The sequence below is a fragment of the Sceloporus occidentalis genome, unplaced genomic scaffold (genome assembly GCF_023333645.1).
Source record: "Sceloporus occidentalis isolate IW3139 unplaced genomic scaffold, rSceOcc1.0.p SCAF_420, whole genome shotgun sequence".
In the NCBI taxonomy this organism is placed as follows: Eukaryota; Metazoa; Chordata; class Lepidosauria; order Squamata; family Phrynosomatidae; genus Sceloporus; species Sceloporus occidentalis.
The window spans coordinates 52,538-80,000 of NW_028317400.1; the positions used below are offsets into that span (position 1 = coordinate 52,538).

Genomic DNA, 27,463 nt, shown 5'->3' on the forward strand with positions numbered 1-27,463 from the left:
AGCTCTGCTGCAGACACGTGGTCGGTTATTTGCATTCCGTTACCCACAATGCTTTGCATCCACATTAAACATCACATTAATCATCGAATCTACAAAGGTCACAATTCTCTCCTAAAGGAGCCGTTTTTATGCGACTGTCTCTTTAGAGTAGATGTTGCTGTCTCTGCAGAGCAGTTCTGCGTGAAATGCTCTGCAGTTGTTTTGACTCCACCCCATTTTGGTTGACGGTACAGTAGCCCATTCAGCAGGCTTAGGGTGCAAATGACATAGATGGATCCCAAAAGGGTTCAGTTCTGACTGCTTTAGTTAAAGGCGCGAGCGTGTCAATGCATCTGCAGCAACCCCAGTGGTGTGGCCAGGAAGTGGTAACGGCAGCAGGTCGGCCCCCGTCTCTCCTGCTGTAAAGACTCCTTAATCAGTCCCTGGTCTGGTCTCAGTGGATTAGCCTCTACCACTTCTGCTGGGAGGCTGTTCCGTTTATCTATCACCCTCTCGGTAAAGCAAAACTTCCTTCTATTACATCTTAACTGGCTGATTTGTTTTACAACTGGTGCAGGACTCACAGTGGTGCCTGATTTATGACTGTAACTGTAAACACTTTAGATAATTTAGTAACTGCTGAGCAGTTTAAAAATGTTTAGCGGAAGATATATTCCAATCGGCGGGAAGGTCCGTGTCCTAAAAAAATATCCAAAGAAAAGTGCTGCGCAAGCTGGAAGCTGTTAAGGCGAATCCTGGACAGGTTTAATGCGCGGCTGATGAATGCGTGCGCTGCGCGGTATAATGAATACACGGTGCGAGGCCTCTGCTCTGTAGGGACTGGCACTCAGCGCCAGCAGGACAGGCGGTATGCAAACATCGAGTACATTTGCGATAATGCATTACACCACGTGGGATCCATTTATTAAAGGTTAAAACCCTTGGCTGTGGAATGGCGTGTGTCAGCGCGACGGAATCCTCCCGGCTGATGGCGGCAGCTTTTTGTACCAACAGCCAGTTAATAAAAACAGCCCCCGGGAGCCAAACAGCACAGCTGCCCAGGACGAGGTGGTAGGTCACTAACGCCTAAAAAAGTATTTCCGCTGAGATTTGGCAGCCAAGTGCCCGACACAACCCACTTGCTAATATCCAGGGTAAAGAAACATAAAACGGATCCAGTACTGGGCACAGGGAGTAACGCAGCCTAATGCCCTACCTGCACCTTGTCCTAGGCACCCCCGGTGGCCACAAACAGAATTACATAAATGTTCACAGAAGAATGAGTGACGCGGCTCCTCCGTCCGCTGCCCCAACCCGAATCCCGCGACGCTAAAAGAACCCGCCGCGGATGCACAGAATTCCGCCGGTCAGCCAAAAAACGCAAGAAAGAGGGGGAAATGCTAGTAAACCCCCCAAAATTAATTAGTTCATTATAATACTCCTGATTTTTACTGATAATGTCACCAAAATAATAATTTATTATTAATATTATTTATTGTTTTATATAGCGCCATCATATTCCACAGCGCTGTACAATGTGCAAACAGGACATGACGAGCAGCGCATCAAATAGAAACAAATGGTATGGAGGGCCCTGCGCTGGCTGCATAACCCCCTCGATGAGTTACCGGGACATGACAAGCAATATATAACATAACGATTAGACTTACAGGAACAACAGGTGAGGAGGGCCCTGCGCACAGGAGCTTACAATCTAATCCTGATCCGCTGGAGCCATCAATCGTAATCCAACTCACGTCGCCCGCTGCAGCCGCTGTGAGAGGTAAACATAATGTTGTTTTTTTTTTACAAAACAATCGAAAGTTCTCTGGAAGTATCTCTTTCTGAATAAATACCTATAAATTGATCATTTTGTCAGTCAAGGTAATTGTTTTGAGGATATTTGGTTTAAAATGACGACAATAAATATGGAAGCTGAGACCGGTAGCAGCCTGTGGCAGAGCCAGCATTATCTGATTAACTTCCTGTCCTTAACAGGAAGTTAGGGTGGCCGCTCCCATGATGCACACACGGGGGGGGGGGTAATGTATATATATATTATTTTAATCCATAAACACCATTATATAGGATACATTCTGTGTAATTGGAGTTATCTGTAGATTGTAAGCTCCTGTGTGCAAGGCCCTCTTCACCACTCAAATTGTTATGTTATATACTGCTTGTTACGTCCTGTCTAGCCTTTGTACAGCGCTGCGGAATATGATGGCGCTATATAAAACAGTGAATAATAATAAAAATAACGTGTAGGATTGTGGAACATAATAAATCAGTTTTAAGCAAAATTGTTGCAACCTCGTTCTTCATTCTGAAGCTGCCGGGGGGGGGGGGGGTGTCGGCCGGGTACCGGGGAGGAATAATTGTGTGAATGCCGTTATTCTGGGTGCTCCCAGTGGGTTGAGGGATTGTGAAGATCCGCTCTCACCGCCATCTGCCGGTAAATACCCCAACACTTCCGCAGCGGGGCTCTTCTCTCATAAAGTCATGAATGTATCTTCTTCCTCAGAAATAACAGTTTATTCTTTAATATTTTATACTTTTTGACGTTGCGGCTGAAGATTTACACCGCGGCAGGTCCGGAGCAGCTCGGCCGGCGCATGCACCTAAATCACATCCATAAATATCCCGCAGCCTCGCAGTAAAGCCGGCCGAGAATTCAGGAGAAACAGATGAGGAAAAAAGGAGGAAATTGTTCGATTTTTTGCAATAAATCCTACAATCCGACAGCGCAAGTTAACCGCTTCACCGCTGCAGCCTGCTCAGCGCCCGGGGGCCACAGTATTGTTACTGAGATATAGACGTTAATAATAATAATAATGAAAGTAACGAATCGATTGGTTTGGGGTTATTAAGTTCCATTTAGCGTCCGCAGCGTCAGACATTAAGGCAAATTCCTCATAAGAACTTAAAAAAATGGGTCATTTTTTAGGCATTTTTACATCACCATTCAGAGAACATTTAATAGCCGCTGCTAATGCCCCCGAACTTCCATACTGCCATAGAGGGGGCACTTTTGTCTCAGGGGGTGTGGTTAAAGGCGTGGCTAGGGAATTTGTATAACTGAGTGGGGCATTTAGAAGAATAATGGGTTTTTGTTAGCAGGAAACGGCTTATAAATTAAACGGGCTGTTTCTAGACACATTATTGAGGCTCTTAGGGCACATCATATATAATATATACATACATTTGATATAAGTAAATATAAATAGTACCGTATGAAATGTAATATCGGCGCACGACACCCTCCACCTGTCTTACACGCGCTCAGCTCCCTCCTCCCTCAAGTGTCTGAATGAACTACATTCCCCAGCATGCCTCTGTGCGTAGCGGTGCGGATGCGCGCTCAGACGTGGCAGCCCCGTGATGGCTCCTGTCAGGCAGTGCTGGGGAGGTAGGATGTCGCCGCCGGGGCCGCTGCTGCTTCTACTCATTCTGGTAAGTGGCTGAACCCGGACCCCCTGCAGGAGCCCTCTCCGTGCACGGTGCAGGGAGCCCGGGGACCGGGGTGTGTGGGGGCAGCTCACAGGGGGAGCAACGGGAAGTGTGAAAGAAACTTACTGGGACAAAGACCGGGAAACTTATAGGAGTTACCCTCCCCCCCGCCCTCTCCGACCTTACACCCCGTAATACCTGCCTTGTACACCCCAGTTACTGCCCCCTGTCCTGTACCCCCCAGTTACTGCCCCCCTGTCCTGTACCCCCCAGTAACTGCCCCCTGTCCTGTACCCCCCAGTAGCTGCCCCCTGTCCTGTACCCCCCAGTAACTGCCCCCTGCCCTTAACCTCTTTATACCACCCCTGTGCCCACTAGCCTTACACTCCATGATACTTGCCCTGAGGCAGTCAGTAACTGCCCTATACCCACCACTTACTGCCCTCTTCCCAATAATACCAGCCCCGTTCGTTCCAGTATGAACCTTCACCCTGCGGTACCGTCTCCATGCCCTCTTATACTTGCCCCATAGTCCTTACTTACTTCCAGTACGGTGGTTGCAGGGCCTATTGTGGCCCCTAGGGACGGGCCAAGCTCCCTGTCACTGCCATACCACCCTCTCTACCTCTGATACCCCACGGCGAGCCCCCCCCCCACTACCGGTGTGAGTCGCCTTCCTGCTGGCACTTGCCAGTTACCAAAAGCTGTGATTGATGCTGGAAAATCCTTTTCCTTCTCTGTAATTATTGCTCCTCTGACTTGTTTTAATTTCATGAATCAGATTTTACAATTCAGGAATGTGACATTTGGGATTAACAGGTCAGTGAAAGTGTAGTAGATGACTACAACAGCCTGCCAGCGGAGGTGGTTCAGGCAATGAATTCTTCAGAGACGAGGGTCCTGCATGTGGGCTCTTCTATGACTGTCTGGGTGCAAGTGGGCTTCATAAAGCTGCCCTAATGTCATCTGTGCCTTAAGACCCCGGTAGTTATTTATCACTAGGCATGCGCCTAGTCTGCGGTATCCGGGGGTTTAAAACATATATTATTGCTTATTGTTTATATAGCGCTACCATATTCCGCAGCGCTGTACATCAGGAGGAATTTATTCCGGGAACCTCTAATATTCATCTGTTTGAAGTTATTTGCAGACGCGGCCGGACCCCCCCCTAGATAAACTCCAGTCTTCATATAGAGGGGGTGGGGGGTTTCTTTAATTGTTTCAGTAAGGCAGCTGCATTTTTAAAGGCATTTAACGGGTTAAACTGAGGGGTTTTGGGGACATTTTGGACTAACGGCGTTGGGCCGCTTGGGTTTTTCTGGTTTTCTGTAAAAGTTTAAAAAGCATTGAGAGCGTTTTTTTTTTTTACCCGTTGAGGGACAGTTTAATCCGTGGCTCCGTGTGTTCTCCATGCGCATGGACCGGGGCCCTGGTGTGGGCTGCGCGTCTGTTCCGTCTCCAGATCCTCGGGCAATCCTTTAGCCGCTGCTAGACCGGTCCGTCCGCTGTATTGTTCTATTAGTGTAATTAACATACTGGCCGGGAGGTAATTCCATGCACCCACTCACTGGTTAAGCCTAACAAGTTTCTTGGAGCTGCGGCCCCCAGGAGCCTCTCCTATCATAGGGGGCGAGCTGGATTACTGTGAACCGGTGTCGGCATGAAGAGGGGCGCGTTCCGTGTGCTCTCCGTATGCCCTGGGATATCGTGTTAAATGTAACGTGTTTCCAGTGCGAAATGCGTCGGCAGAACCTGTATCAAAGTGCAAAGGGCCGGGAGGCCAGGCTGTCCCTGCTGATAATGGGGCAGTAAGTGGATCTTCTCGTTTCTCAGACTGCTTGTTCTATTAATATACCCAGATACCCCCCTTAATACCCCAACCCCCCAGCCATTGTCATATTCAGGGTCCTTTTTTTTATTTTTTTTTTTGATAGTCTTTTCATCCTGGCAGTGATGGGAGTAGTAATACAAAGCAGCCGCCACGACACCGTTTATAAATGACTCGGTAAGATGCTCCTTCTTTTAGGATTTGTTAGAAAATTAATAAATCTTCTGGTTATTTGCTGAATTCTGAATAGACAGAGTGCGGAATGTGACGGGATCGAGCCGGCGGCATCCTTTGTGGTTATTTAGAGTAGGCGGCGGCCCCTGGCAGGACTGTCCTTCTCCCAGGGCCCCGCACCCTACTCTGGGGTGATGTGACCCGGTTTCCTCCATTATTAACCCTTTGGGTACAAAGCCCTGGGCCCCTCACCCTCTAGTGCAAAAAGATGTAAAGTCCATCAGAAAAAAAAACAATTTTTTGTTTTTTCTGCTGATTTTCCCGCACAGGATAACACCGCGCGCGTTAAGTTTTGGGGACGCATCTGTTTGCTGTGAGTTGTATAAATAGAACTCGGCGGAATCTGTTGGGATCCGGATCCCCGCTCCTTCCGTCGGATTCCACGAACAAACTCTGCGGATCCGAGTCCCGCGGAACCCAGCAGCGTGCGGGACAGGTGAAGCGGGGAGAAGGGTGTGATGCGTCGCATTGTCTAGTGATACGTGTCATGCCGCAGGTCACATTACTGAAGGTTGACGTGGCTCGCGCAGACCTGGCAGGCATTGAGCAGGCGGTGGCCGCGTCGGCCGGTGATCACAGCTGAGTTCCTCGGCGGCTCTTTGTATTTATCCGTTCAGTTCTTTTGACGTTTGTCACTCGCGGGTTTTTTATTTGCTTTTCCTGCGTGGGAATTGGAGACGCTCCCTGTGTACACAGCGCTAACCGGCTTATCACAGGACACCTTGCTGGGAAATAAATTCACGCTGTATGGATACATTGTTTTTAAATGTATTGTAAATATTCTAGAGTTCTGTGCAATGAGAATCCCACGGAATTGAAACGGCGCGGAGACAAGTTTAAAGGGACCGGAGGTTGCAGGTTGTGAGCAGTGTCTGCTGAATCAGGATTTATTATTATATTTAAATTATTTACATTATTATATTAGGGGGTGCTAGATAAGTGGAACAGCCTCCCAGCAGAAGTTGTAGAGTGTATTACAGTGAGGGTATTAAACATGCATGGGATAGACATACGGCTCCTGAATCTAAGACGAGACCAACGACTGATTAAGGTTTGAGTCTTTACAGCAGGACCAGGAGACTAGACGGGCCAACGGGGGCCGGTCTGCCGACAGGTGTTGTGTTTTCCTGAGAATGTTTGTTTCATGCAGCAGTATGTAGGATATGTAACACACATGGTGAGGGGTCTCGTATAGACCCTCCTGCCCCTTTGATTGAGTATCAAGCCTCACCAACTGCTCTCCTCTTTCAGATCATCCTGCCCTCCTGCCTCTTAACGGTGAAAGTTTCCCCTCTCATAGAAAAAATCAGCGATCACAAAGACTTCAAGAAACTCCTCCGCACCCGGAACAATGTCCTGGCTTTGTACTCAAAATCAGGTGAGCGGGAGCGAGGATGATGCGTGACTGCAGAGCAGCTGTGCTGAAAACATGCGCGGCTGCGAGAAACGAGAATCGCGGCTGATGCGTGTCAGGTTTTCGTTTTGAGACGCAAAGCCGGGGTTTTTGGGGAAATAAAAATGACGCTTTAACTCTTTTGCTTCCAGATGTTTTCCTCTTATATAATTAGTTCCTTGATATATAACTTTTTGCGTTTCCGAAGACCGCCGTCTCTGTAGCTCTAGCGGAACGGAGTGACAACAAATGAAAGGAATGGGTATCAAAGCCATTTTTTTTCTTTTCCTCTTGCAGCCTCTGCCGCCGAGCGGCAGCTCAAACTGTTATCAGACGTGGCTCAGGACGTGAAGGGAACGGCGACCGTGTCGTGGATTGACTGCGGGTGTGTTCCGGTTACAATCACCCCTGCGGGGCGGGCGGATTGTGGGGCGCGTGTGAACCTCTGTATCAGTCTGAAGGCTCATTCCCTTGGCATTAAGTCGCGTTGTTGTGGGGGCAGCCTGATGACGACCGTCTCTGGTTATTAGAAGCTCGCCGTCTCTCTCTCTCGCTGTTATAAGAACGTGTAACTGATGCTATGTTCTGTCTCATTAGTGACTCCGAGGGCCGGAAGCTCTGTAAGAAAATGAAGGTGGATCCAAGTAACAAGTCCAATGGTCTGGAGCTGCTGCATTATAAGTGAGTGGGGAACATGGGTACTGAGTGGAGAGGGCAGAGAGTACTGATGGGAGAGAGGTGGGTGCGAAGCGGAGAGCAGTGGGGATGTGGCTGTGTGTTGTGTGAGTAATAAGCTGAAAGCTGGTGTGGATGGTGGTCCCGTGGGGGTCTGCGGGGTATTTGATAAGTGCAGCTGCACAGTAAACAAGGGTGTAAAATTTAACCCCAAAATGGGCTTTACATTTAAAATACGTTCACTTTTGTTGTCATTTGTAGAGATGGAACATTCCACACGGAATACAACAGGCCGGGGACACACAAGGTAAATATTAGGCCCCAAACATGCATTATTAATAATGTCTATATGCCTTTAACCCCTTCATGACCGGACTGATTTTCAGATTTTTGTACCCTTCGTGACAATGGCTGTGTTTTGTGTTTAGTTGTTGTTTATTTTCTAATCTACTGAAACCTTGGAAATTATTTATATTGGGGGGGGTAGGATAAGAAGGGCTTTCTTTAGATATATTATATGATCCAAGTGATGGTATTATAAAAAATACAATTTGGTGAAAAAGTGGGGAAAAAACACTTTCTGACTTATTTGAATTTTTCTACTCGTCTAGCTAATGAAATAACCGCTGAATACGGTAGATTTGTCCTGAGCTTAGAAATACCGAGTGTTTTTATGGTTTGGGTTTTTTTTGCAAGTTATAGGGCAATAAGTAGAAGTTGTGTATTGCTATTTTATATACATAATCCCCCCTTACATTCTACACTACATAGCTGATCGCCTCCTAAGCTCTTTCCAGCGGCGGGGCACCACTATATTTGAAAGCTATACAGCCTTTCAATATAGCAAATTTGATCGCCCCTGAGAGCGATCACATGGAGCCCCCGCAGATTAGTCTCGTTAAGGGGTTAATCCATCTGATTTTTAATACACCTCGGGATCACGCGTGTAAATGCCCTCGCTGTGCTCCGTGGCACTGTCTGTCGTAATTTGCTTTTATGTAACTGTTAATATGAAAGGATAATTTCTTGCCCCTGGGAGATGGGGGGAGATGGTGGAGGACCCAGTTACCCCGACATTAAGATCCCCCCCTCTCTGTTGCTCTCTTGCAGTCCTTGGTGGCGTTCCTGAAAGACCCAGAAGGGGCTCCTCTTTGGGAAGAGAATCCGGAGGCCAAAGACATCGTTCACCTCAATAATGAGAAGGTATGTAAAGCCACCAACGAAGTTCTGTTATAAACTCCTGGACCAATCCCTGTGCAGAGCTTTACTGCGCCGTTAACCCTCTCCTGACACTTGTATAAACTTAGCCGATCGGCCCCATTTGCCCCATCTAGTGTGCCAGTTTCTCAGGAGCCGTTTGCATATCCCATACATGTTAATTCCCTTCCTGTATTAGCCTTTACCACTTCTGCTGGGAAGCTGCTTCATTTATCTACCACTCTCTCTGTAAAGTAAAAACATTTGGAGAGCGGTTCTCAGCTCCTCAGTCTCTGGTGCTCGGGAGCTCACTGCTTGACTCTTTACAGGAGTTCCGGAAGTTGGTGAAGAAGGAGGAACGGCCGCTCCTCGTGATGTTCTACGCCCCATGTAAGATAAATGAATGAGATAAATGAGGGAGACGGGAAATTCACCTCCATTTTAATTGTGGATAAAATGTACATAAAGTTCTATAAAGCGTTGCTGATGTGTGGATCAAAACATACTTGATTTTATATATATACAATATGTGTGTGTGTAGTATATATACCGGTATATGCGCTCATGGATGATGCATTGTGGGTATTTAAATACTTGTATGGTTTTTAGATTTTGAGACGAGTGTGCCGACAAATACATAAAGTGTGCTTTTTTTTTTTTTTTTTTAATAAATGCGTATATTTGAAAATGTTGTTTGGTTCTCCTGATATTTTTCAATTTCCGTATTTTTTGCCTTAATATCTGTTCTCTCTCTCCCCACCTGCTTTGTGGCCCTCCGGTTCTCTCTGCCTCCTTGGTGCCCGTCTTGCCCACCGTCCCAGGGTGCAGCGTGTGTAAGAGAATGATGCCGGCTTTCCAGCAGGCAGCGACGGATGTGAAAGGCTCCTACGTGAGTAAAATCCAGGGATCGTATAAACCTCTCGCTCCGTACGTTAATGGATAACGTTTTCGTGGCTAATCGATGTACACGCGATGAATTCCGGTTTTAAAAGCTTTTCTCTTTCCGTTTTGGGAATATCTGAAAAAGTGACAGTTTAATCGAAGGGCCTTTCAGTCTGTTTTTGAGAATTTTGCATATTCTAAAAGACTCCGTGAATTGCTGGAGTGCGTTTTAGTGCCAGAAGTCTGGAGAAACACTTAAAATAATTCGGAATCGAAGTATTCTTTAAACTATTTTATGATTGCCTGCCTCGGTGTGTTTACCAAACGGGAAGGAGAACGGAACATCACATCTCCCTGCCTTCACTGCGCGAGGAGCTCTGGCCCTGTATAATGTATAGATAAACCAGCGAGCCGGCCCCCTGTATAATGTATAGCTGAATCAGTGAGCCGGCCCTGTATAATGTATAGTTCAGTCGGTGAGCTGGCCCCCTGTATAATGTATAGATAAATCGGTGCGCTGGCCCCCTGCATAATGTATAGCTGAATCAGTGAGCCGGCCCTGTATAATGTATAGTTCAATCGGTGAGCTGGCCCCCTGTATAATGTATAGTTGAATTAGCTGACTATTTCCAGCTCCCCGATCTGTTGATGTCTGTATGGAGTGTTATCTGAGTTGTCTGACGGTTGAAGGCTGTCTATGATTTAAAGTGACAGCGCTCTCGGTAAATGTGTCGCCTCTCCCTGCCGGCTGTCTTCTTTTCCCCAAACCCCTCGGAGGAGCCAGCGAGAGCGCCTGACAGCCGCGATGTGATCAGTTTCCATGTCAGTGGTTTGTACGTAGTAGAGACAGGTGAGGGGTGCCTCGTCTGATCTGCCCTTTACCCCGTCTCCCCGGCAGCTTTTCTGTGCTTGGTGTTGCAGCGTTTTGCAGCCATCCTGCTGCCGCCCTTTACCTCCCCCAGGCCAGAGAGTCAGACGGGGTGTAAATTCTTAGTAAATGTTTAATTGGATAATCTGCCGTTATAGGGGTGCCGCGTACAAGATGTTTACTGGTCCATTAAAGAGCCGCTGCTGTTTTCTTGCTCCTCTCACAGGTTCTTGCCGGGCTGAACGTTCATCCTCCAGAGTTTGAGAGGCTTAAAGAAGAATATAACGTGAAGGGTTACCCCACCATACTGTACTTCGAGTGAGTATCTCAGCAACGGGGGCAACTCTCTGTACTTCCATTACTCGGAAAACGCAGCAAGCTGCTGCCCAGAGTTCTGGGAGTTGTAGTACAAAACACAGCTGACGTTCCGCCCGTACGGTTGGGGGTCTCGGTTTGTTGCTCCGCAGTCACTGACTCCAGGCATCTCGCTAAAATTAGGATTTTGGGCTGATTTTATATTTTTTTTGTGTTTTATTTAATTCAGGAAAGGAAAGTTTTTGTTTAATTATGAGAAGTATGGAGCGACCGCCAAAGACATCGCAGACTGGCTGAAGAAGTGAGTATTTGGGGTCCTCCTCTCGCATCGGTGGGGGGTCAATGGACGGCTGTCAATGATAAATCCCAATTATTGAAGGGAAAAAAAGATATTTTAAAACTCACAGAGCAGCTCTGGGGCTGTGAACATGCGCTGCTACTTACACACAGCCCACCGAGGCACTCGTATTATTCCCTCCTGATTGGTTGCGGCGGTTTGGTGGTCTGCGTGTCTTATTCCCTCCTGATTGGTTGCGGCGGTTTGGTGGTCTGCGTGTCTTATTCCCTCCTGATTGGTTGCGGCGGTTTGCTGGGTTGTGTGTTCTTTATATTTCATACTTTGTGAAAATGTGGTTTTGTGGTTTCCGGAGACACGGGATGGAGCGCCGTCCGTGTAACCGCGGCAGAATGCCATGTGGGTAACCGCGCTCTTTTTTTAGTTAAGTATACCAGCATCGCTTATTAACCCTTCCTGTGCCAGAGTGATAGTTATTGGACTGTTACTTTATTTTGCGGCTGCTTTTTAAATGTGCAAATGCCCGGTTAACTCTGTAGTTACTGTAACGATCACGGAGGGGCACGTCACACCTTAATGCATCGCTGCTGCTATTTTACTGCAATATACCAGTCTACCTGGTTGTTCAGCACCAGAAGGGTTAATGGTGTTTTGCTGTTATTAATGTGTTATCACTGATTATCTCTGAGATAGGTTAACTCTTTGAGAGACAGGGGGTGTGCTCTAAGGGGGCTCATACCGTGTGCATGTTTTCAGTCCCCAGCCCCCCACGCCTGAGGAGCCGGAGGTGCCGTGGACCGAACAGGACAGCGCGGTCTATCATCTGACAGAGGGAGACTTTGACGAGTTCCTTAAAGACCATGCGTCGGTGATGGTCATGTTCCACGCTCCATGTAAGTCCTCCCCATCAGACTGGGGTCTTGTTACTGTATATTTATGTGTACACCGGCCACGATTACCCTTACTGGTGCAGATCAGCATCATGTTGGGAGATAATGCAAAGGGGGGGAAGGTTAAATGGCGGCCCCGTCCTGTGGATCGCTGAAGTTGTTAGTGATCCACGTGAGGCCATCTTTGTGTACCGAGATGTAACGGTTCTGGGGTTATTTTCTGTCTTTTCCACGTATAAATCTCATGAAACAATTGTCAACAATACGGTTTATTGAAGGATTTTTAAACACGGCAAAAAATACAAAGAGAAAGTGAGAAGGATGGCAAAAAGGTTGTTTGCAGTATTAGTGAGAAAATTCTCTCTTTAAAGCTCTGAAAGTTTGGGTGTGAGCCAGACCACAAGGTATTTAACTTGGCCAACCTAATTGGGCATTAAGAGTTTGACCCCAGAGCCAGGAAGGCAAAATGTTTTGGCGGTGTGGGCTGTAGCATGGACTGTCACACAGATCTGTTTGAAAGCTGTGATCAGAGATGTTTCAGGTAAATGGGTTATTGACGGCCGAGGAATCCATAAAGGGCTATAACACCGAGGCGACATCGTGCCGCGCGAGCAGAACTGCCCCCGGCCGGCTATCCACATCCTGATCGGGGTCTTCGGTGCTGAAGGTCCTGTCGGCAGCCGCCCGGTGCGTCGGGGTTTAATTGTAACGACGCGTCTGCTCTCCCCAACCCCCCCCCCCCGCCGCTCGTTCCCTCGCAGCACTTCATACACTTCATACTCGGGGGGCCGCGGGTTTTACGAGCTCGCGGATCAGACAGATGCGGCACGGATGTGCAGACGCTCTGAAGGAGGGTCTCGCGCTCTGCATCTGTCTCGCAGCGGCGCGGCTTGAAAGCAGACACACGGTTTGTTTCAGTGATTTAAAGAGCCGTTTGTTGTGGAAAACGGACAGGCTGAAGTGAATTAGTCCTGCGAGTTACTGCGGCGGCCGCGGAGCGCTTACATCTGATTCAGTGCCGTGCCATGGGACGGGAATTAATGGCGGCACGCGGTGTCTCCACCGGCTGCACTCTGCAAATTAACCCCTTGAGTGTCGGACTGTCTCGCTAAACCCTCACATTTACAGTATTCAGGAGGGGGATAAAGCTGCATCCCAATCGCGTTGCGTTCAATCATGCGCTGCAGCGTGCCTGGTATTCTGCTCTGGATACCTTAACTCCAGCAACAGCCCCTCGAGTCTGACGCCAGTTATCAAATAAGTTACGGAGAGGGGGCCAGGTGCATGCTGGGATTTCGGGAATTAACCTGTTGCTGTGTGTGCGGTTAAAGCACCAGCCCCGTGTGTTGGACGGTAACTGCGTTTCTTGCTGCTATCTTTCTTGCTATTTCAACCGAGACGGAGCGCTTTGTGATTGTCTGGACGGGGTTCGCTGCGTAATAAGTCAATAAAAATAATAATGGTTATTAGAATAAATTATACAAAAAGCATCCCAGGAAACGACTCGGCGGTTGTTGGGTTCTGTATCGACGCGGCGTGAAACGAGTGGAATGAGGGGGATGCAGAGAAAAGAAAGCTGCACACTTTTGGTGCATAAATACGCGTTTTATTAACATCGCATTTTACTTGCACGCTCAGATTGCCCCCCAGGCTGCATGGAGTGTTGCATGTCGAGGTGCAATGTCACCGCGGTAACGGGAAGATTCAGGTAGAAGCCACCACCGGGGCGCCGGGACCTACATGCGCCTGTCGGACCCACTCGGCGCGGTCAGCGGCTGGCGTGTCGCCTTCACAGATCCTGGCAGAAAACTGGTCATAGAGGGGTTAATACTCAGACAGAAAATAGGTTTTAGATCAAAATACACGTAACGGTGAAGACTGCCGGGATTTAAAGGGGAAGTCCCATCGAGTGAAACCTCTGGCAAAGCCACGGAGCGAGGTTGAGCTGTAGCCGGTTTATGCGTCTTTACCCTGTATGTAGCGGAACCTTTCCCGGCTCCCTCCGTATGCGCCGTGTCGGTAATTTAAAAGGAAAACAAAGACCCAAAACTTTTATTAATGATTTATTTTGCCTTCACCGGTGGTGTGTGTATGTATTAACCCTGCATTTCCTGCATCCCTCACACATTCATCCTCTTCTCCCACCACCAAGCCGTGTACATATATGTACAGACACACACGTGATATGTTTGTGTACCATCCGGCTCAGCTGTGTGATTTGTCCTGTGTAGGGTGCGGACATTGTAAGAAGATGAAGCCGGACTATGAGAAAGCGGCCGAGGCCCTCCATAAGGAAACGGTAAGGGGTCTGCAGCAGCAGATGATGCCCCCGTCTCCTACTGCCCCCCCCCCCCCATTTCTTTGACAATGTGGACTTTTGATTTGGGTTTAAATTGGGAATCATTTTCCTTTTATCCAACTCTGAGCAAAACCTTTTTAGAGATGTTTGTTTCTTATTTAAATGGGATTGATATTTTATGAGAAAAATAATTAGAGATATGTTTAACCGTCTCAGTGCCAGGGCCGGCTTGCCTTGCATACTCCATAGATGCATTACAGGAGCATTTGGCAAAGGTAGGGTTAAGTCATGTGGGGTCCTGGTCTCTCTGGCAAGGTGGGTTTTAAATCGCTGTAATATCACATCCCGCCACAAAGACCTAGCTGCAGTTAACCCTTTGGGTGCCAGGCATGTGAGGCCCTTGTGCAGATGAACACAGAGGGTTAAACATTCCCTGTTTTCAGGAGCAGATTTGACGGATTTAGTAAATCTGGGTTGTTTTCTTGCCGGCCCGAGTCGTTGAAAGTGTTTATCGCATTACCTGCGTTTTGAGGAGTACCGGCGATACCCACCGCAGGAAAGCGAAGAAAGAGACGCTTCCTCGCCCAAGCATCCTTGACGCGCTGATTGCTAATTCGCCCGTCTTGCCAAAGCCGGAGCGCGTTCTGTCTGAGAGCTTTGTTTATTGCGAGGAAAAGTGTTTACCATTAGGATTAATTAAACTTGTCATATTTAGTGAAAACAGAAAAATAGGCAGTTTTTATTGGAAAAGAACATAATGGAATATTTTATGGGTGTTTTTTTTATTATTTCTGCAGCTGCCGCACTTAGCGCGTCCCGCTGATAATACATCCGTGCATTAATCACGCGGCATTAAGAGAAAAGGCGTCTCTTTCATTAAACCGTTTGTTAGAACCGCGATTGTTCAGAGGATTCTTCCTTAAAAGTCACATTAACCATAAATGTCACCCTGAAGAAAAATGTACGCGTAATACGTTTATAAACTGCTCGTTTATTAAAAGAAGAACATCCTAAACCGCCTTTAATTCTGACTGTTTTCCACGGCCGTTTGAATATGTAGACGTTTGGCACGTGGATATAACGTGGACCGCGGTGCCACGAGTCCATCGGATTTAACCCAACTTCTGCCAAATGCTTCTGTGACTAATTTGTGTGCTACACAATGCACTGGCACTGAAATGGTTACATTGTTTTTCATGCAAGTTTAGGGCATAAAAACTCATATTGGGCACTTTGTCTTTGAACGGTTACGATGCTTTTGGGGGAGTGCGACGCCGTTACAGGGGTAGCGCGTTAGAGGGATTTAACGTAAAGGGTGGCATTTGGTGGCAAAGCCTGCAGAGCTGGTCGCTCCTCACCCCTTCTTTTCACCTCTAACCCTCCGGCTGTGTTTCAGGGTGTTGGGGTGCTGGCCGCCGTGGACGGGACGGCTCACAGGGCTCTCTCTGAGAGGTTCAAGATATCGGGTTTCCCCACGGTGAAGTATTTTGAGAATGGGGAGGAGAAGTACACCCTGCCGCACCTGCGCACCGAGCAGAAGATCGTCGAGTGGATGCACAAGTGAGTCTTATGTTGGGATTCGTCTGAGCGGCGGAAACCTTAGTGCGGTTACAGACGTGTATATACGATACGACTGTCGCTGTGTATGCCCGGGTAACACGCGTGTTCTCGCACAGTCCAGAAGCCCCGCCCCCGCCAGAGCCCTCGTGGGAGGAGAAGCCGTCCAGCGTCCTGCACCTCGTGGGCGAGGAGTTCAGAGAGAGCCTGAAGAAGAGGAAGCACGCGCTCGTCATGTTCTACGCGCCGTGTAAGTAACAGACGCCTGCCACGAGGGCCCGCCGCCTCGGAATACCTGATGTGATAAACCATGGAGGGCTGTCGGGTGCAGTGGCCGTCTCTGGTTCGGGGTCCGTTCCTCCTTCTGGCGCTGTTACTATTAACTGAAAATTATTTCCTTCTCCTCCCATCCCCGAATCCAGCGTCCCAAAATTATATTGAACTAGAAATTTTGTTTAAATTTTATTTTTTGTCAAATAATGTTGCAGCCCTATTTAAAGTTCAGATTCCAGGGATGTTTCCCCGTGTGCAGCATAAAGGGTTAATACATTACAGCACATATAAAGCTAGTTTATGGAGCAATCGTGTTGCTGCCGTGTCTTCCTTGCAGCGGACTACAAAGTGTTAACACCTTAAGGCGCGTTCCACGTGTTCTCGGTTTTGCATTTGGCTGGAAGCGGCCGAACAAACGGAACATCACATGCGTTGAATGCGCGTCTGCCTGAGGACCCCCCAGCGCATGAGACGGGGACCGGCTGTGTGTGATGGGAGCGTGCCCACCTGTCACCGGCTCCCGGGCTATAGAAATATCCAGGCTGTTCTTGAGTTTTTAATCTGTTTGCCGATTTCAGATTTTTTTATTCTTTTTTAAAGCAAGTCCCATTCTAACCCATTAACCCCTTGTCGGACAAGCTGTTTTCTCTAATGCGAGGGGCAAGTCTCTGATCCGCCAGATCTGATTAACCCTTTGCAATGTATGCTTTTGGTATAAACCATTAAGAAACTTTTTTGTATACCAGAGAGGTGCTGGTTGCACATTAGCCTGATAATATAGTAATTGGGGAGATTTCACCCTGAAACCTTTTTCATGAGATACCAGTTAGCAATAAAAAAAAAGTCTGTAAAGTGTATTAACCCTTCTAGCGTCGCCCCTGGGGCAGGGAAAGGGTTAAACTCGGCTCGGCTCTGCTATGTGCTTGGAGCGTCCCCTGGTGCTATTTATATATATATGCAGAGAGCTCATTAGCTGCCTTTTGGAGGAGTCTGATTTAATGAAAGATTAATCCGTTAGGAGCCTCGGAGGTCTCTCTAACAGCGTTTCCCTGGCATTTCATTAGTGTCAGCGCCGCTAGATTACTGCTTCAGCTCTGCCAGAGATTTTGCTGCATTTAAGATGTTTTAAGGGAAAGGTAATCTATGATTTTGCAGGTTTTGGGTCAGACACTAATTTGGGGGTAAACTCACTTGCTTGGGGCTGTCTCGCTGTGATGTCATGCACTGAATTGCCTCATTGTGAAGGCGCCTAGAAATACATCATAAAAAGCAAGTCAATACTAAACGTTTTAATGTCGTAAGGAGAACCGTCGTAACCCAAAAAAGTAACTTGGATTCTGGCTGGCCATGTACTGCTTCAACTACTCCATGTTTTTTTGCAGTCGATGTGGATACATGCCGCAGAATGCAACGTTGTTACAGAAATTGCATTTATTAAGAACATGCGGCTGAGTTTTCTTGTCGTTCCCCGCCGTCTGCCGCGTAATTACACGCGATCGTTAGTGACAGGAAAGCTGCAGCGCTGGAGATCAGTGTTGGCGTTTCCTAATTCGTGTTGATGGCTCCTCTGTGCCGTTTTGTTTAAGCGCCGGATCTCTGATGGAAAGCGTTGGGTTCCTTGCAAGGGGCCCGGGGGGGGGCAGCCTCACCTCGTCGCAAGCAGGTTCCTAATGGCTTTAACCTTTAAACCACCGGTGAGGGCAACTGCTAATGACACGGGGTGGCTGTACCAGTCCCACCTACTGGTGACAGCGACCGGTCTGGGATTTCCGCCCCAGTAACCTGCATTAAGTGGATGCAGACCCCTTAATGCAAACTTTTCCTCAGATTGCTGTGATTTGAGACCTTTTGTGTAGATGACGTATTGTGATGGATGCTCGGGTGGGACGTGGGGTCCGTTGGCATCAAATGTCACAATTTGGTAATTAGGATTAGTAATGCAGGCAAAAAATATATATAAATAAAATAAAAAAAAATATTCAGCAGCCCAGGGAGGGGTAGGTAGGGTAGGCATTGCTGTAATTCAGGGGTTAATGCCTGACATTTAGAGTTGAGTTTATAAGCCCCTGAGTGCCAATGTCTCTCTCTCTCCTGCTCGCCGTCTCTCTCTCTCTTGCTCGCCGTCTCTCTCTCTCCTGCTCGCCGTCTCTCTCTCTCTTGCTCGCCGTCTCTCTCTCTCTTGCTCGCCGTCTCTCTCTCTCTTGCTCGCCGTCTCTCTCTCTCCTGCTCGCAGTCTCTCTCTTGCTCGCCGTCTCTCTCTCTTGCTCGCCGTCTCTCTCTCTCTTGCTCGCCGTCTCTCTCTCTCCTGCTCGCCGTCTCTCTCTCTCCTGCTCGCCGTCTCTCTCTCTCTTGCTCGCCGTCTCTCTCTCTCTTGCTCGCCGTCTCTCTCTCTCCTGCTCGCAGTCTCTCTCCTGCTCGCAGTCTCTCTCCTGCTCGCAGTCTCTCTCCTGCTCGCAGTCTCTCTCCTGCTCGCAGTCTCTCTCTTGCTCGCCGTCTCTCTCTCTCTTGCTCGCCGTCTCTCTCTCTCTTGCTCGCCGTCTCTCTCTCTCTTGCTCGCCGTCTCTCTCTCTCTTGCTCGCCGTCTCTCTCTCTCCTGCTCGCCGTCTCTCTCTCTCTTGCTCGCCGTCTCTCTCTCTCCTGCTCGCCGTCTCTCTCTCTCTTGCTCGCCGTCTCTCTCTCTCTTGCTCGCCGTCTCTCTCTCTCTTGCTCGCCGTCTCTCTCTCTCTTGCTCGCCGTCTCTCTCTCTCTTGCTCGCAGTCTCTCTCTCTCTTGCTCGCAGTCTCTCTCTCTCTTGCTCGCCGTCTCTCTCTCTCTTGCTCGCCGTCTCTCTCTCTCTTGCTCGCCGTCTCTCTCTCTCTTGCTCGCCGTCTCTCTCTCTCTCTTGCTCGCCGTCTCTCTCTCTCTCTTGCTCGCCGTCTCTCTCTCTCTCTTGCTCGCCGTCTCTCTCTCTCTCTTGCTCGCCGTCTCTCTCTCTCTCTTGCTCGCCGTCTCTCTCTCTCTTGCTCGCCGTCTCTCTCTCTCTTGCTCGCCGTCTCTCTCTCTCTCTCTCTCTCTCTTGCTCGCCGTCTCTCTCTTTCTCTCTTGCTCGCCGTCTCTCTCTCTCTTGCTCGCCGTCTCTCTCTCTCCTGCTCGCCGTCTCTCTCTCTCCTGCTCGCCGTCTCTCTCTCTCTTGCTCGCCGTCTCTCTCTCTCCTGCTCGCAGTCTCTCTCCTGCTCGCCGTCTCTCTCTCTCTTGCTCGCCGTCTCTCTCTCTCTTGCTCGCCGTCTCTCTCTCTCTTGCTCGCAGTCTCTCTCTCTCTTGCTCGCCGTCTCTCTCTCTCTTGCTCGCCGTCTCTCTCTCTCTTGCTCGCCGTCTCTCTCTCTCTTGCTCGCCGTCTCTCTCTCTCTTGCTCGCCGTCTCTCTCTCTCTTGCTCGCCGTCTCTCTCTCTCTTGCTCGCCGTCTCTCTCTCTCTTGCTCGCCGTCTCTCTCTCTCTTGCTCGCCGTCTCTCTCTCTCTTGCTCGCCGTCTCTCTCTCTCCTGCTCACGGTGTCTCTCTCGTGCAGGGTGCCCTCACTGCAAATCAGCCGTCCCAGACTTCACCAACGCGGCTGACATAGTGAAAGAGGATCGGAAGGTGAGTGCCGGTAACACACCGAGACCCGGGGGCCGCCCGGCGCCCCCCCCTGTATACACACCGTTAACCAGTGAGCCCCCAGATTCCCTTCTGACGCTCTATTTCAAGGTGTCCAAAAGGGTAACATTTCTGTGTTCGCATCCAGCACTGAAAAGGTTAAATTTCTACCAACTGCTGGTTCAAGCCACCGTCAATTTAACCCTTTGATCTCCATTGCAAACTGCGTTTCTTTGGCATAGGGCTCTCTGCTGCTCCCCAAGAGGAGGGACGCGTTAAAACACAAACCCTCTCCCTTTTATATCGCATGAATTGCGTTAAAAACAAACATTTCCTCTTTATCTGAAATTGAATTTGCGGCATGCGCTCCGAGTCCAATCAGGCTGTATTTACCCGTGGGGGTGGGGGGTATTTACTGAGTTCTGTAAATACCCGCACGGGGGGCTGTTTCTGGGTCAGTCTTCTCTCTGCCGCGTCACACACACACAGACATGACAATAGTTTTTCTTTCTTCTAGCATTAAAATAAAATTGTCTTTTGGTTTATATGTTCTTATATATATTTATTACACACAGGCCAGCTGCCGTGGCTCATAACGTCCCCCACTCCCTTCCTGTCCACTCAAACCCCCCCCACACACACTCCCTTTCTGTCCACTCAAACATGGTCTTGCGAAATAATGTAGTATTACGTAAAATAAATAAATGCTATTATAGTTTTCTTGCTTGAAGTCCTGATGCCCCTAATCCTGCGCCTCCGTGCAGATCGCCGTCTGGTATTAAAGCGGCAATAATGTTCTTTGTAAATCATAATAAAATAAATATATATATATACCACTGATCAAAAGTTTGGGGTCACTGAGCTGTTTCCATGGAAACCAAGTACATTTCTGGCTGTAACATAATTACAAAAGGGTTTCTAACCATCAATTAGCCTTTTAAACTTAAACTCAGATCAACGAACACAACGAGCCATTGGAACACAGGAGTGATGGGAGTGATAAAGGGCCATTGGAACCCGGGAGTGATAAAGGGCCATTGGAACCCAGGAGTGATGGGAGTGATAAAGGGCCATTGGAACCCAGGAGTGATGGGAGTGATAAAGGGCCATTGGAACCCAGGAGTGATGGGAGTGATAAAGGGCCATTGGAGCACAGGAGTGATGGGAGTGATAAAGGGCCTCTGTACGCCTATGAAGAGATTCCATTAAAAAATCAAATGGTTCCAACTACAATAGTCATTTATAGCATTAACCCCGTCTGTGCTGGATTTCTGATCCATTTCATGTAATTTTAATGGACAAAATGTGCTTTTCTTTCAAAAACAAGGACATTTCTAAGTGACCCCCAAACTTTTGAACAGTGGTGTAAGAGGGGCTGGTGTAAGCGACTGAATTTAAGGCAGCCAGGAAAATAGCTGAACAAAAGCATTCATGCGGACAAAAAATTGTATCTTACAAATTAGCATAATTGAAAATTGTGCTGTTTTGGGGTATTTGATCTGGAAGGATGCGGTTTAAGGATACAATGTGGCAGCGAGCGCTGTAAAAAACTTAAACCAGCCGGGACGTGTCTGATCACTAGGAGGCGAAATGTACATTTTTTTATCGTATTCATGAAACCGTTTTTCCTCCCCTCAGACGGCGTACGCGGCCGTGGACTGCACCAAGCCCAAGAACCAGGAGCTGTGTAAGCAGGAGGGGGTGGAGGGCTTCCCCACCTTCAACTATTACAACTACGGGAAGTTTTCGGAGAAATACACCGGAGAGCGGACTGTGAGTGTCAGGGGCGGCGGAGGCGGCTCTACGCGCGTGATGATGCGTTGTGGGGATGATGATGCGTTGTGGGGATGATGATGCGTTGTGGGGATGATGATGCGTTGATGACTTCTACTTGGAAATCCTGTGGATCTTCGTAGAGAATTGTTTTTAGGCTTCTTTTTTTTAATTATGCGTTAATTATCACTAATGTGCATTTTTTATTTTTTGCGTAAAATTAGGAATCTGGATTCATCGGTTTTATACGATCTCTCCGGGAAAGAGACCACAGCAAGCTGGGGAAGAAGAAGGAGGAATTGTAACCCCCCCCCCCCCCCGGTTTCTAAATCCCAGTGCACTGTGACGGACCCCCCGCTTCCAGGACCCTGGGAGTTACCCCTCCCAGTAACTTAACAGCCCCTCCACTGAAGAGATTCCGCAAAATGTTTTTTCATGTATTTTGAAGGAAAAAAACCCAACCACTTTTTCTAATTATTCCTATTCTCACCCGTTTCCCCGGATGGGTAGATCCGCTGCTTCTATGCAATCAGTTCTCATGCTGTTAATTAACATGGAAATAGTTTGGAGGTTCGGCCCCTCGGCCCCCTGCGGACTGACGGGTACAGATGGAGTGCCCTGTGCTGCTTCTGCATCTGCCCCCGGCGGGGTATACCCTGTCCGCAAAAAACCACTGCCGTTCCACGCCGACCCCCACAGCCTCCCGGCCGCGTCATCTGTACCCCCCCAAGGGCCGAGAGCAAAGCCTGGCTGTGGGTAATAGGAGTTATTCTGCCCCAGGTTACCGTTGGCGAGCCTCTATCTGGTCCCTGGGGGTACTTTGATTTTCTGGGGCAGATAAGTAATCCTCCCCATCCGGCCTCCTCTTCTATTTCTGTTTTTGCAGCAGGATATTTTTGGGGGGGGGGGTGATTTTTCTGGTGATTGGGGTTCAGATCCAAATACTGATATTTTTTTATGCCAAAAAAGAGATTTTCTTTTATGTAAAAAATGTTGATTGTGATCTTTTCAACTTTCCCCCCAAAAAAGAAAACACGGTTAAATCACGTTTTGATCTATACATTTCCTCGCTAGCATGCGTTCTGCAAAAACAGCGTTCTGCCCCAAAAATAACATTTACAGGAGGGGTGAATTATTTTTCTCTGTTTTCTAAAAACACTTGGGTAGAAATAACGGTTTTATCACCCGTTTTCTTCCAGCGGGCAAAGCTTTGCATTAACCGGGTACATTTTATGTTGATGCCGTCTGTTGAATTTATATTGTAAATCGGTTAATATTTGCGCATTTGTTAATAAATAACGACTTAACCCTTTTGTCGCCAGAGTGCCGGCAAACATTGCTCAGGGACAATTTCATAGACGTCTTAAGAATCACAGAATCAACGTGAAAATTATACTGCGCCGTTTACACTCGCGTTCCACAAACGCTCGGATGCGAAAAGCAGAGGAAAAAGCCAAAAAAAAAACCTCCAACGTGTAGTTTTCATTATTCTTTTTAGCCTTTATTGGGGGTGGGCGGGGGAGGGGAGCCAATAACCTGTTTTAATTTATATGCAGTAAGGATACTTATCACATTTCCTTCATGCCGTTTGGGATGAAATTTACTGTATTTTTGATATGCAAAAAAATTTAAATAAAATCAAAATTTGTTAAAACTGTGGTTTGTGTGGAATAAGTTTTATAGCGTTTTTTTACTGTACGCATTGCGTTGGCGGATGAGACGGTCGGGAGCGGTTAACGTTTTAGTATTTGACTTGTGATTTTAATAAATTAACTTTTTTTAATGTTTTCGGCCAAATGCCGGCAGGCGGGGTGCGTGACATGTGACTGACATACAGCTGGTTTAAAACGCTATTTATTGTCAGTGAAAAGTAAAATTATTTTAAGCTAAATAAAAAACCAACAAAAAAAAACTATTCTCGTAAATAACGTGATTCTGAGAATAAACACTTAGTGGGCGTTTCCCTTTCACCTGGCTCCACCCACTCACTGATGCTTCGGCCCTTGTCTCCATGGCAACGCGTCGCTCTGCCGGCGCCCCTATGATGCGTTGCGCAGGCACGTCACTGGTTAGGCAGTGGGAGTGACCGGAAGCGGAAGCCATCCCGGCCGCAGGGAGGTAGGTGGCACAGCTTGCTGCATGCATGGAGACGGTAAATGTGTCAGCTGTCACCGGGACACCGACTGGGGCGCCTGTGTTCCCCCCGTATTATGTGCAAACACCGGGGCAGGGGCGGGTGCATGTGTGTCAGTGTTACCCCCCTGTGTCTATTACCCTGTGTACCAGTGCCGCCACTCTGTGTGTACATGTATGTGCCCATTGTGTGTATTATTGTATGTAGGCCCCCCGACACCACCGTGTACATGTGTGAGAGTGTATACGTGTCAGTATTACCCCCTCTGACGCTGTATGTGGAAGCCCCGCCCAGTTTGTGTATACGTGTGCATTAGTGTTTTCTTGCTGTGCTTGTACACGTGATAGTGTTAAACCCTGTGTCTGCCTCCATATGTTCTACTGCCCCAGTCTGTGTGTGTATGTGGGTCACTTATCCCTGTGTGTGTTTGTGTCATCCGCGTTTGTCTCATTGTTCCAGGGTGTATGTGTGGCAGCTTTATCCATGTGTGTATACCTGTGTGTCGGTTTTATCCGTGTGTATATGTCTGTGTCGGTGTTATGTGTGTGTGTGTGTGTACCTGTGTGTTGGCGGTATCTGTGTGTGTTATCTCACAGGCTAAGCCATGGGAAGTTTTATTATTAGAGGTTGTATCAGCTGTATGTGGCTGGGGCTCCTCGGTTGTCTGGATATGAGTCATGGGAGTTTTCAGCAGTTGCGTGTCAATGGCTCCAGTACCGGTCGCTTTAAAGCTCAACACAACTTTTCTAGTGGAATAAAAAAGTGGTCAGTAAAGATTCCGATCCAGGTTTGTCGTTTTCCACGGCTCGGTGCCGCGGGGTAAAATCTCCGTCCTCAGCGCGGGGAGCCCACCTCTGGGGCAGGTTAGGTATCGATGGAAAGTCACAGGTAATAAAGTTTACAAAGTAATGTCTGTCTCGCTTTGCTCCAGAGTTGGCCCCAGCGGGTTTATATTCCATGGACTGTCCAAATAATGAGACCTGCGGGGGCCGGAATCCCCTCTCGCTTCTCCGGAGCAATAACTGCGGGTTAGTCTTCCCAAAACGGTCATCGTTACCTAAATAATGTGCTCTTTTATTAGAAGGGAGGCTTCCGTTGTTCCCCATTTGATTTGAATGTTCCCCGCGTACACAGAACGGACCCCCGGCGGCAGGCAAGCTGTTTTACCCTTGGGGGCAGTTTCAAACATCTGCGTGCGTCTGGCGGGTACCCCCAGCTGTCAGCCGTCAGTCACGGAGGAAGCCCCCAAATGTTTCCTTCGGCGTTTGAAGGACTTTGACGTTCCGAGCAATCAGGAATCTATAGACTTTACATTGATGCAGATTCTAAATATCCAATCGGATTGTAACATTTCTTATTCAATATAATCAACATCGTTCCAAAATAGCCGATATTATCTGAAAAATAAAAATACGGCGGATCTCCTCCTTCACGTCTCGGGTTATTCCCTGCGCATTGGCGGGTAATGTCAGCGGAGCGTTAAACACGTTGTGTTCATTCTTTTCAACAGAGAGCCGAGCCGTACGGTTAGTGCGTTGAGACGTTCCGTGCGTCTGATGTTTGATGAGATATTATTTTAAAAAACATCTTATTGTTACAATATGTAAGAAGCTAAAAATAAGGCAGGTTTTATCTATTAAATTACGTTACTCTTCTATAGCACCATCAGAGTCCACAGTGTGGTACAACAGGTTGAGCGTGAAAAGCTCTCAAGATCGTAAGCTTGCGAGCCGAGTCTCTCCACCTAACGTATTGGTTTGTCTCAGTCAGTCATTTCTCGTCTTCTCGGACCCCTTGAATATATGGATTGTATTAATCGCTATATAAATAAAAGATAATAATAAAAGCAATAGCTTCGAACCCAAAAATATTAAAATGTTGGTGCGGACGGGGAGACGGCTCTGCTTACAATCCGCCGGGAGCTGCCGGGGCGAGGCGGAAGGTGACGATGGTTTGATGGTAACGAGAGCGATGAGCAGAAGTCGGGGGCTTTGGGATCTTGAAGCCGAGGCAGGCGGTTCTCTCCCGGCACGATTGCACTCGGTGGGTTACGTGAGCGCGGTAGTGAACACACCATGCGCGGTAGGTATAGTGAGAGGTGGACAGAGCCGGCATGGCTGACCCCAAAATATTACTCAGTTTACCTGATACCCGCCAGTCGGGGTCGTGCCCGGAGCTCTGCGGTTTGGGTGCTTTCAGTCGTATTTCAGTAAAGCCGGTGTTTGCTGCCAGGGCTTTCTTTTTGGTTTCTCTGTCTCATACGATATATATACACGAGTTAATGCGCCGACGTCCCTATTTTTTCTCCTGTGCGGATCGCGCATGAAATGGTTAAATGATTGAAATGCTCTTTTTTTCAGCGTCTCGTTGAGAAATGTCGGCGATTCTCTTTGCCTCCGTGGTCCGTGTGAGAGATGGACTTCCCCTGTCGGCTTCCACGGACCACGACCAAAACGCATCCGTCCACGAGAGCAAGAAATACGCCAAAGTCATCTCTAAGAAACTGGAGCGGCTCCCAGACAGGTGCAGCCTGCGCAGGGGACCCCACAACATCAAGTAGGTGCAGCCCCCCGGCCCCTGGGGATGTGAGGGGCCGCAGGGCAGCGAAATGTACGTGAAAGACGGAGGAGATTAATGAGGAAAGAGTCCGAGGATCTGATTCCTGCTGGAAATAACGTGCAGCAGTTTGTTTTTATCCTTCATACTTAATCATTAAAGCATCGCCTGGTGAGCTGCCACATATCAACCTGAGTGTGAGTGTGAGTGTGAGTGTGAGTGTGTGCTACAACCTGCCATTAGGGCCCGGCTCACTGATTTATCTATACATTATACAGGGGGCCGGCTCACTGATTTATCTATACATTATGCAGGGGGCCGGCCACTGATTTATCTATACATTATACAGGGGCCGGTCACTGATTTAACTATACATTATACAGGGGGCCGGTCACTGATTTATCTATACATTATACAGGGGCCGGTCACTGATTTATCTATACATTATACAGGGGCCGGTCACTGATTTATCTATACATTATACAGGGGGCCGGTCACTGATTTAACTATACATTATACAGGGCATCCCACTGAAGTTTAGTGTGTATCCCCTTGTTGACTGGAACCTCCACCTCTCTGAAGCCCCAGAACCTTCTGGATTCCCGGGTCTGTACGGCGTTGCCCCGTTTAGCGGATACAGACCGCTCTGCGCTGTGTTTGGAGAGCTGATGAGTCCGGAGGGATCTCTGGAATCCGTTACGTTTACTCTGTAATTATTTTAACGGCTGTTGAGAGCGGTTAACGTGTTCTAAGAGCTCCGTCTCTCTCTGTGTGTTGATTATTAGTATGTATTCGCCCCGCATACCCTTGGAGTCTGACGTTCTCTCTCTCTGCCCTTCTCCTAATTGAATTTGTTTTTGGTTAAAAGCCATTGATTTCGTAATGAGTACATCGCGAGCCGAGCGCACGGAGAGTAATGTTCTCCGCTTCCTCCCGCTGCCCATTTAATTAAAACCTACGGCTCGTTCTGTATGTGAAACGCGCAAAAAAAAGCCCCCGAAAACCAAAGATCCGCTGCATTTTATGCTTCGTGTAAACGTTGCTTCTCCGGTTGACGCGGATTTTATGTGATTTTTGTGCCGTAATAAATTGTAGGTATAATGTGAGGAATCCAGCGTTGAATCCGTAGCCCGGGAGGCTCTGTGTTTCGGGTAACGTCACCTTCTAACATTCAGTTGCCTCCGATGCTGTCGGCGCCCGGCTGCGGTGCTGCATGCGCGGGCACAGCGAGCGGTTAATAGGGAACGGATGGGT

The 27,463-nt window shown here is 48.2% G+C and overlaps 2 protein-coding genes across 5 annotated transcripts in view; both read left to right on the forward strand.

Annotated features, from left to right (window-relative positions):
* Window positions 1-3,384: 3,384 nt before the first annotated feature.
* On the forward strand, window positions 3,385-21,824 carry LOC149272764 (protein disulfide-isomerase A5-like). The gene is made up of 17 exons (XM_089506755.1): window positions 3,385-3,432; window positions 6,743-6,869; window positions 7,182-7,269; window positions 7,482-7,565; window positions 7,821-7,866; window positions 8,670-8,762; window positions 9,086-9,146; window positions 9,578-9,645; window positions 10,733-10,824; window positions 11,051-11,122; window positions 11,873-12,009; window positions 14,238-14,305; window positions 15,702-15,865; window positions 15,982-16,112; window positions 19,679-19,749; window positions 21,385-21,519; window positions 21,744-21,824. The coding sequence occupies exons 1-17, from the start codon at window positions 3,394-3,396 to the stop codon at window positions 21,822-21,824; spliced, it is 1,557 nt and encodes a 518-aa protein (XP_089362881.1). The 5' UTR covers window positions 3,385-3,393.
* Window positions 21,825-26,027: 4,203 nt separating this feature from the next.
* The window catches only part of LOC149272765 (vesicle-trafficking protein SEC22a-like), a 6,526-nt gene continuing 5,090 nt past the window's right edge, over window positions 26,028-27,463 (forward strand). For all 4 annotated transcript variants that reach the window (XM_089506757.1, XM_089506759.1, XM_089506758.1 and 1 more), the window contains exon 1: window positions 26,028-26,209. In XM_089506757.1, the coding sequence (XP_089362883.1) occupies window positions 26,028-26,209 (182 nt within the window). The remainder of the gene's footprint in view (window positions 26,210-27,463) is intronic.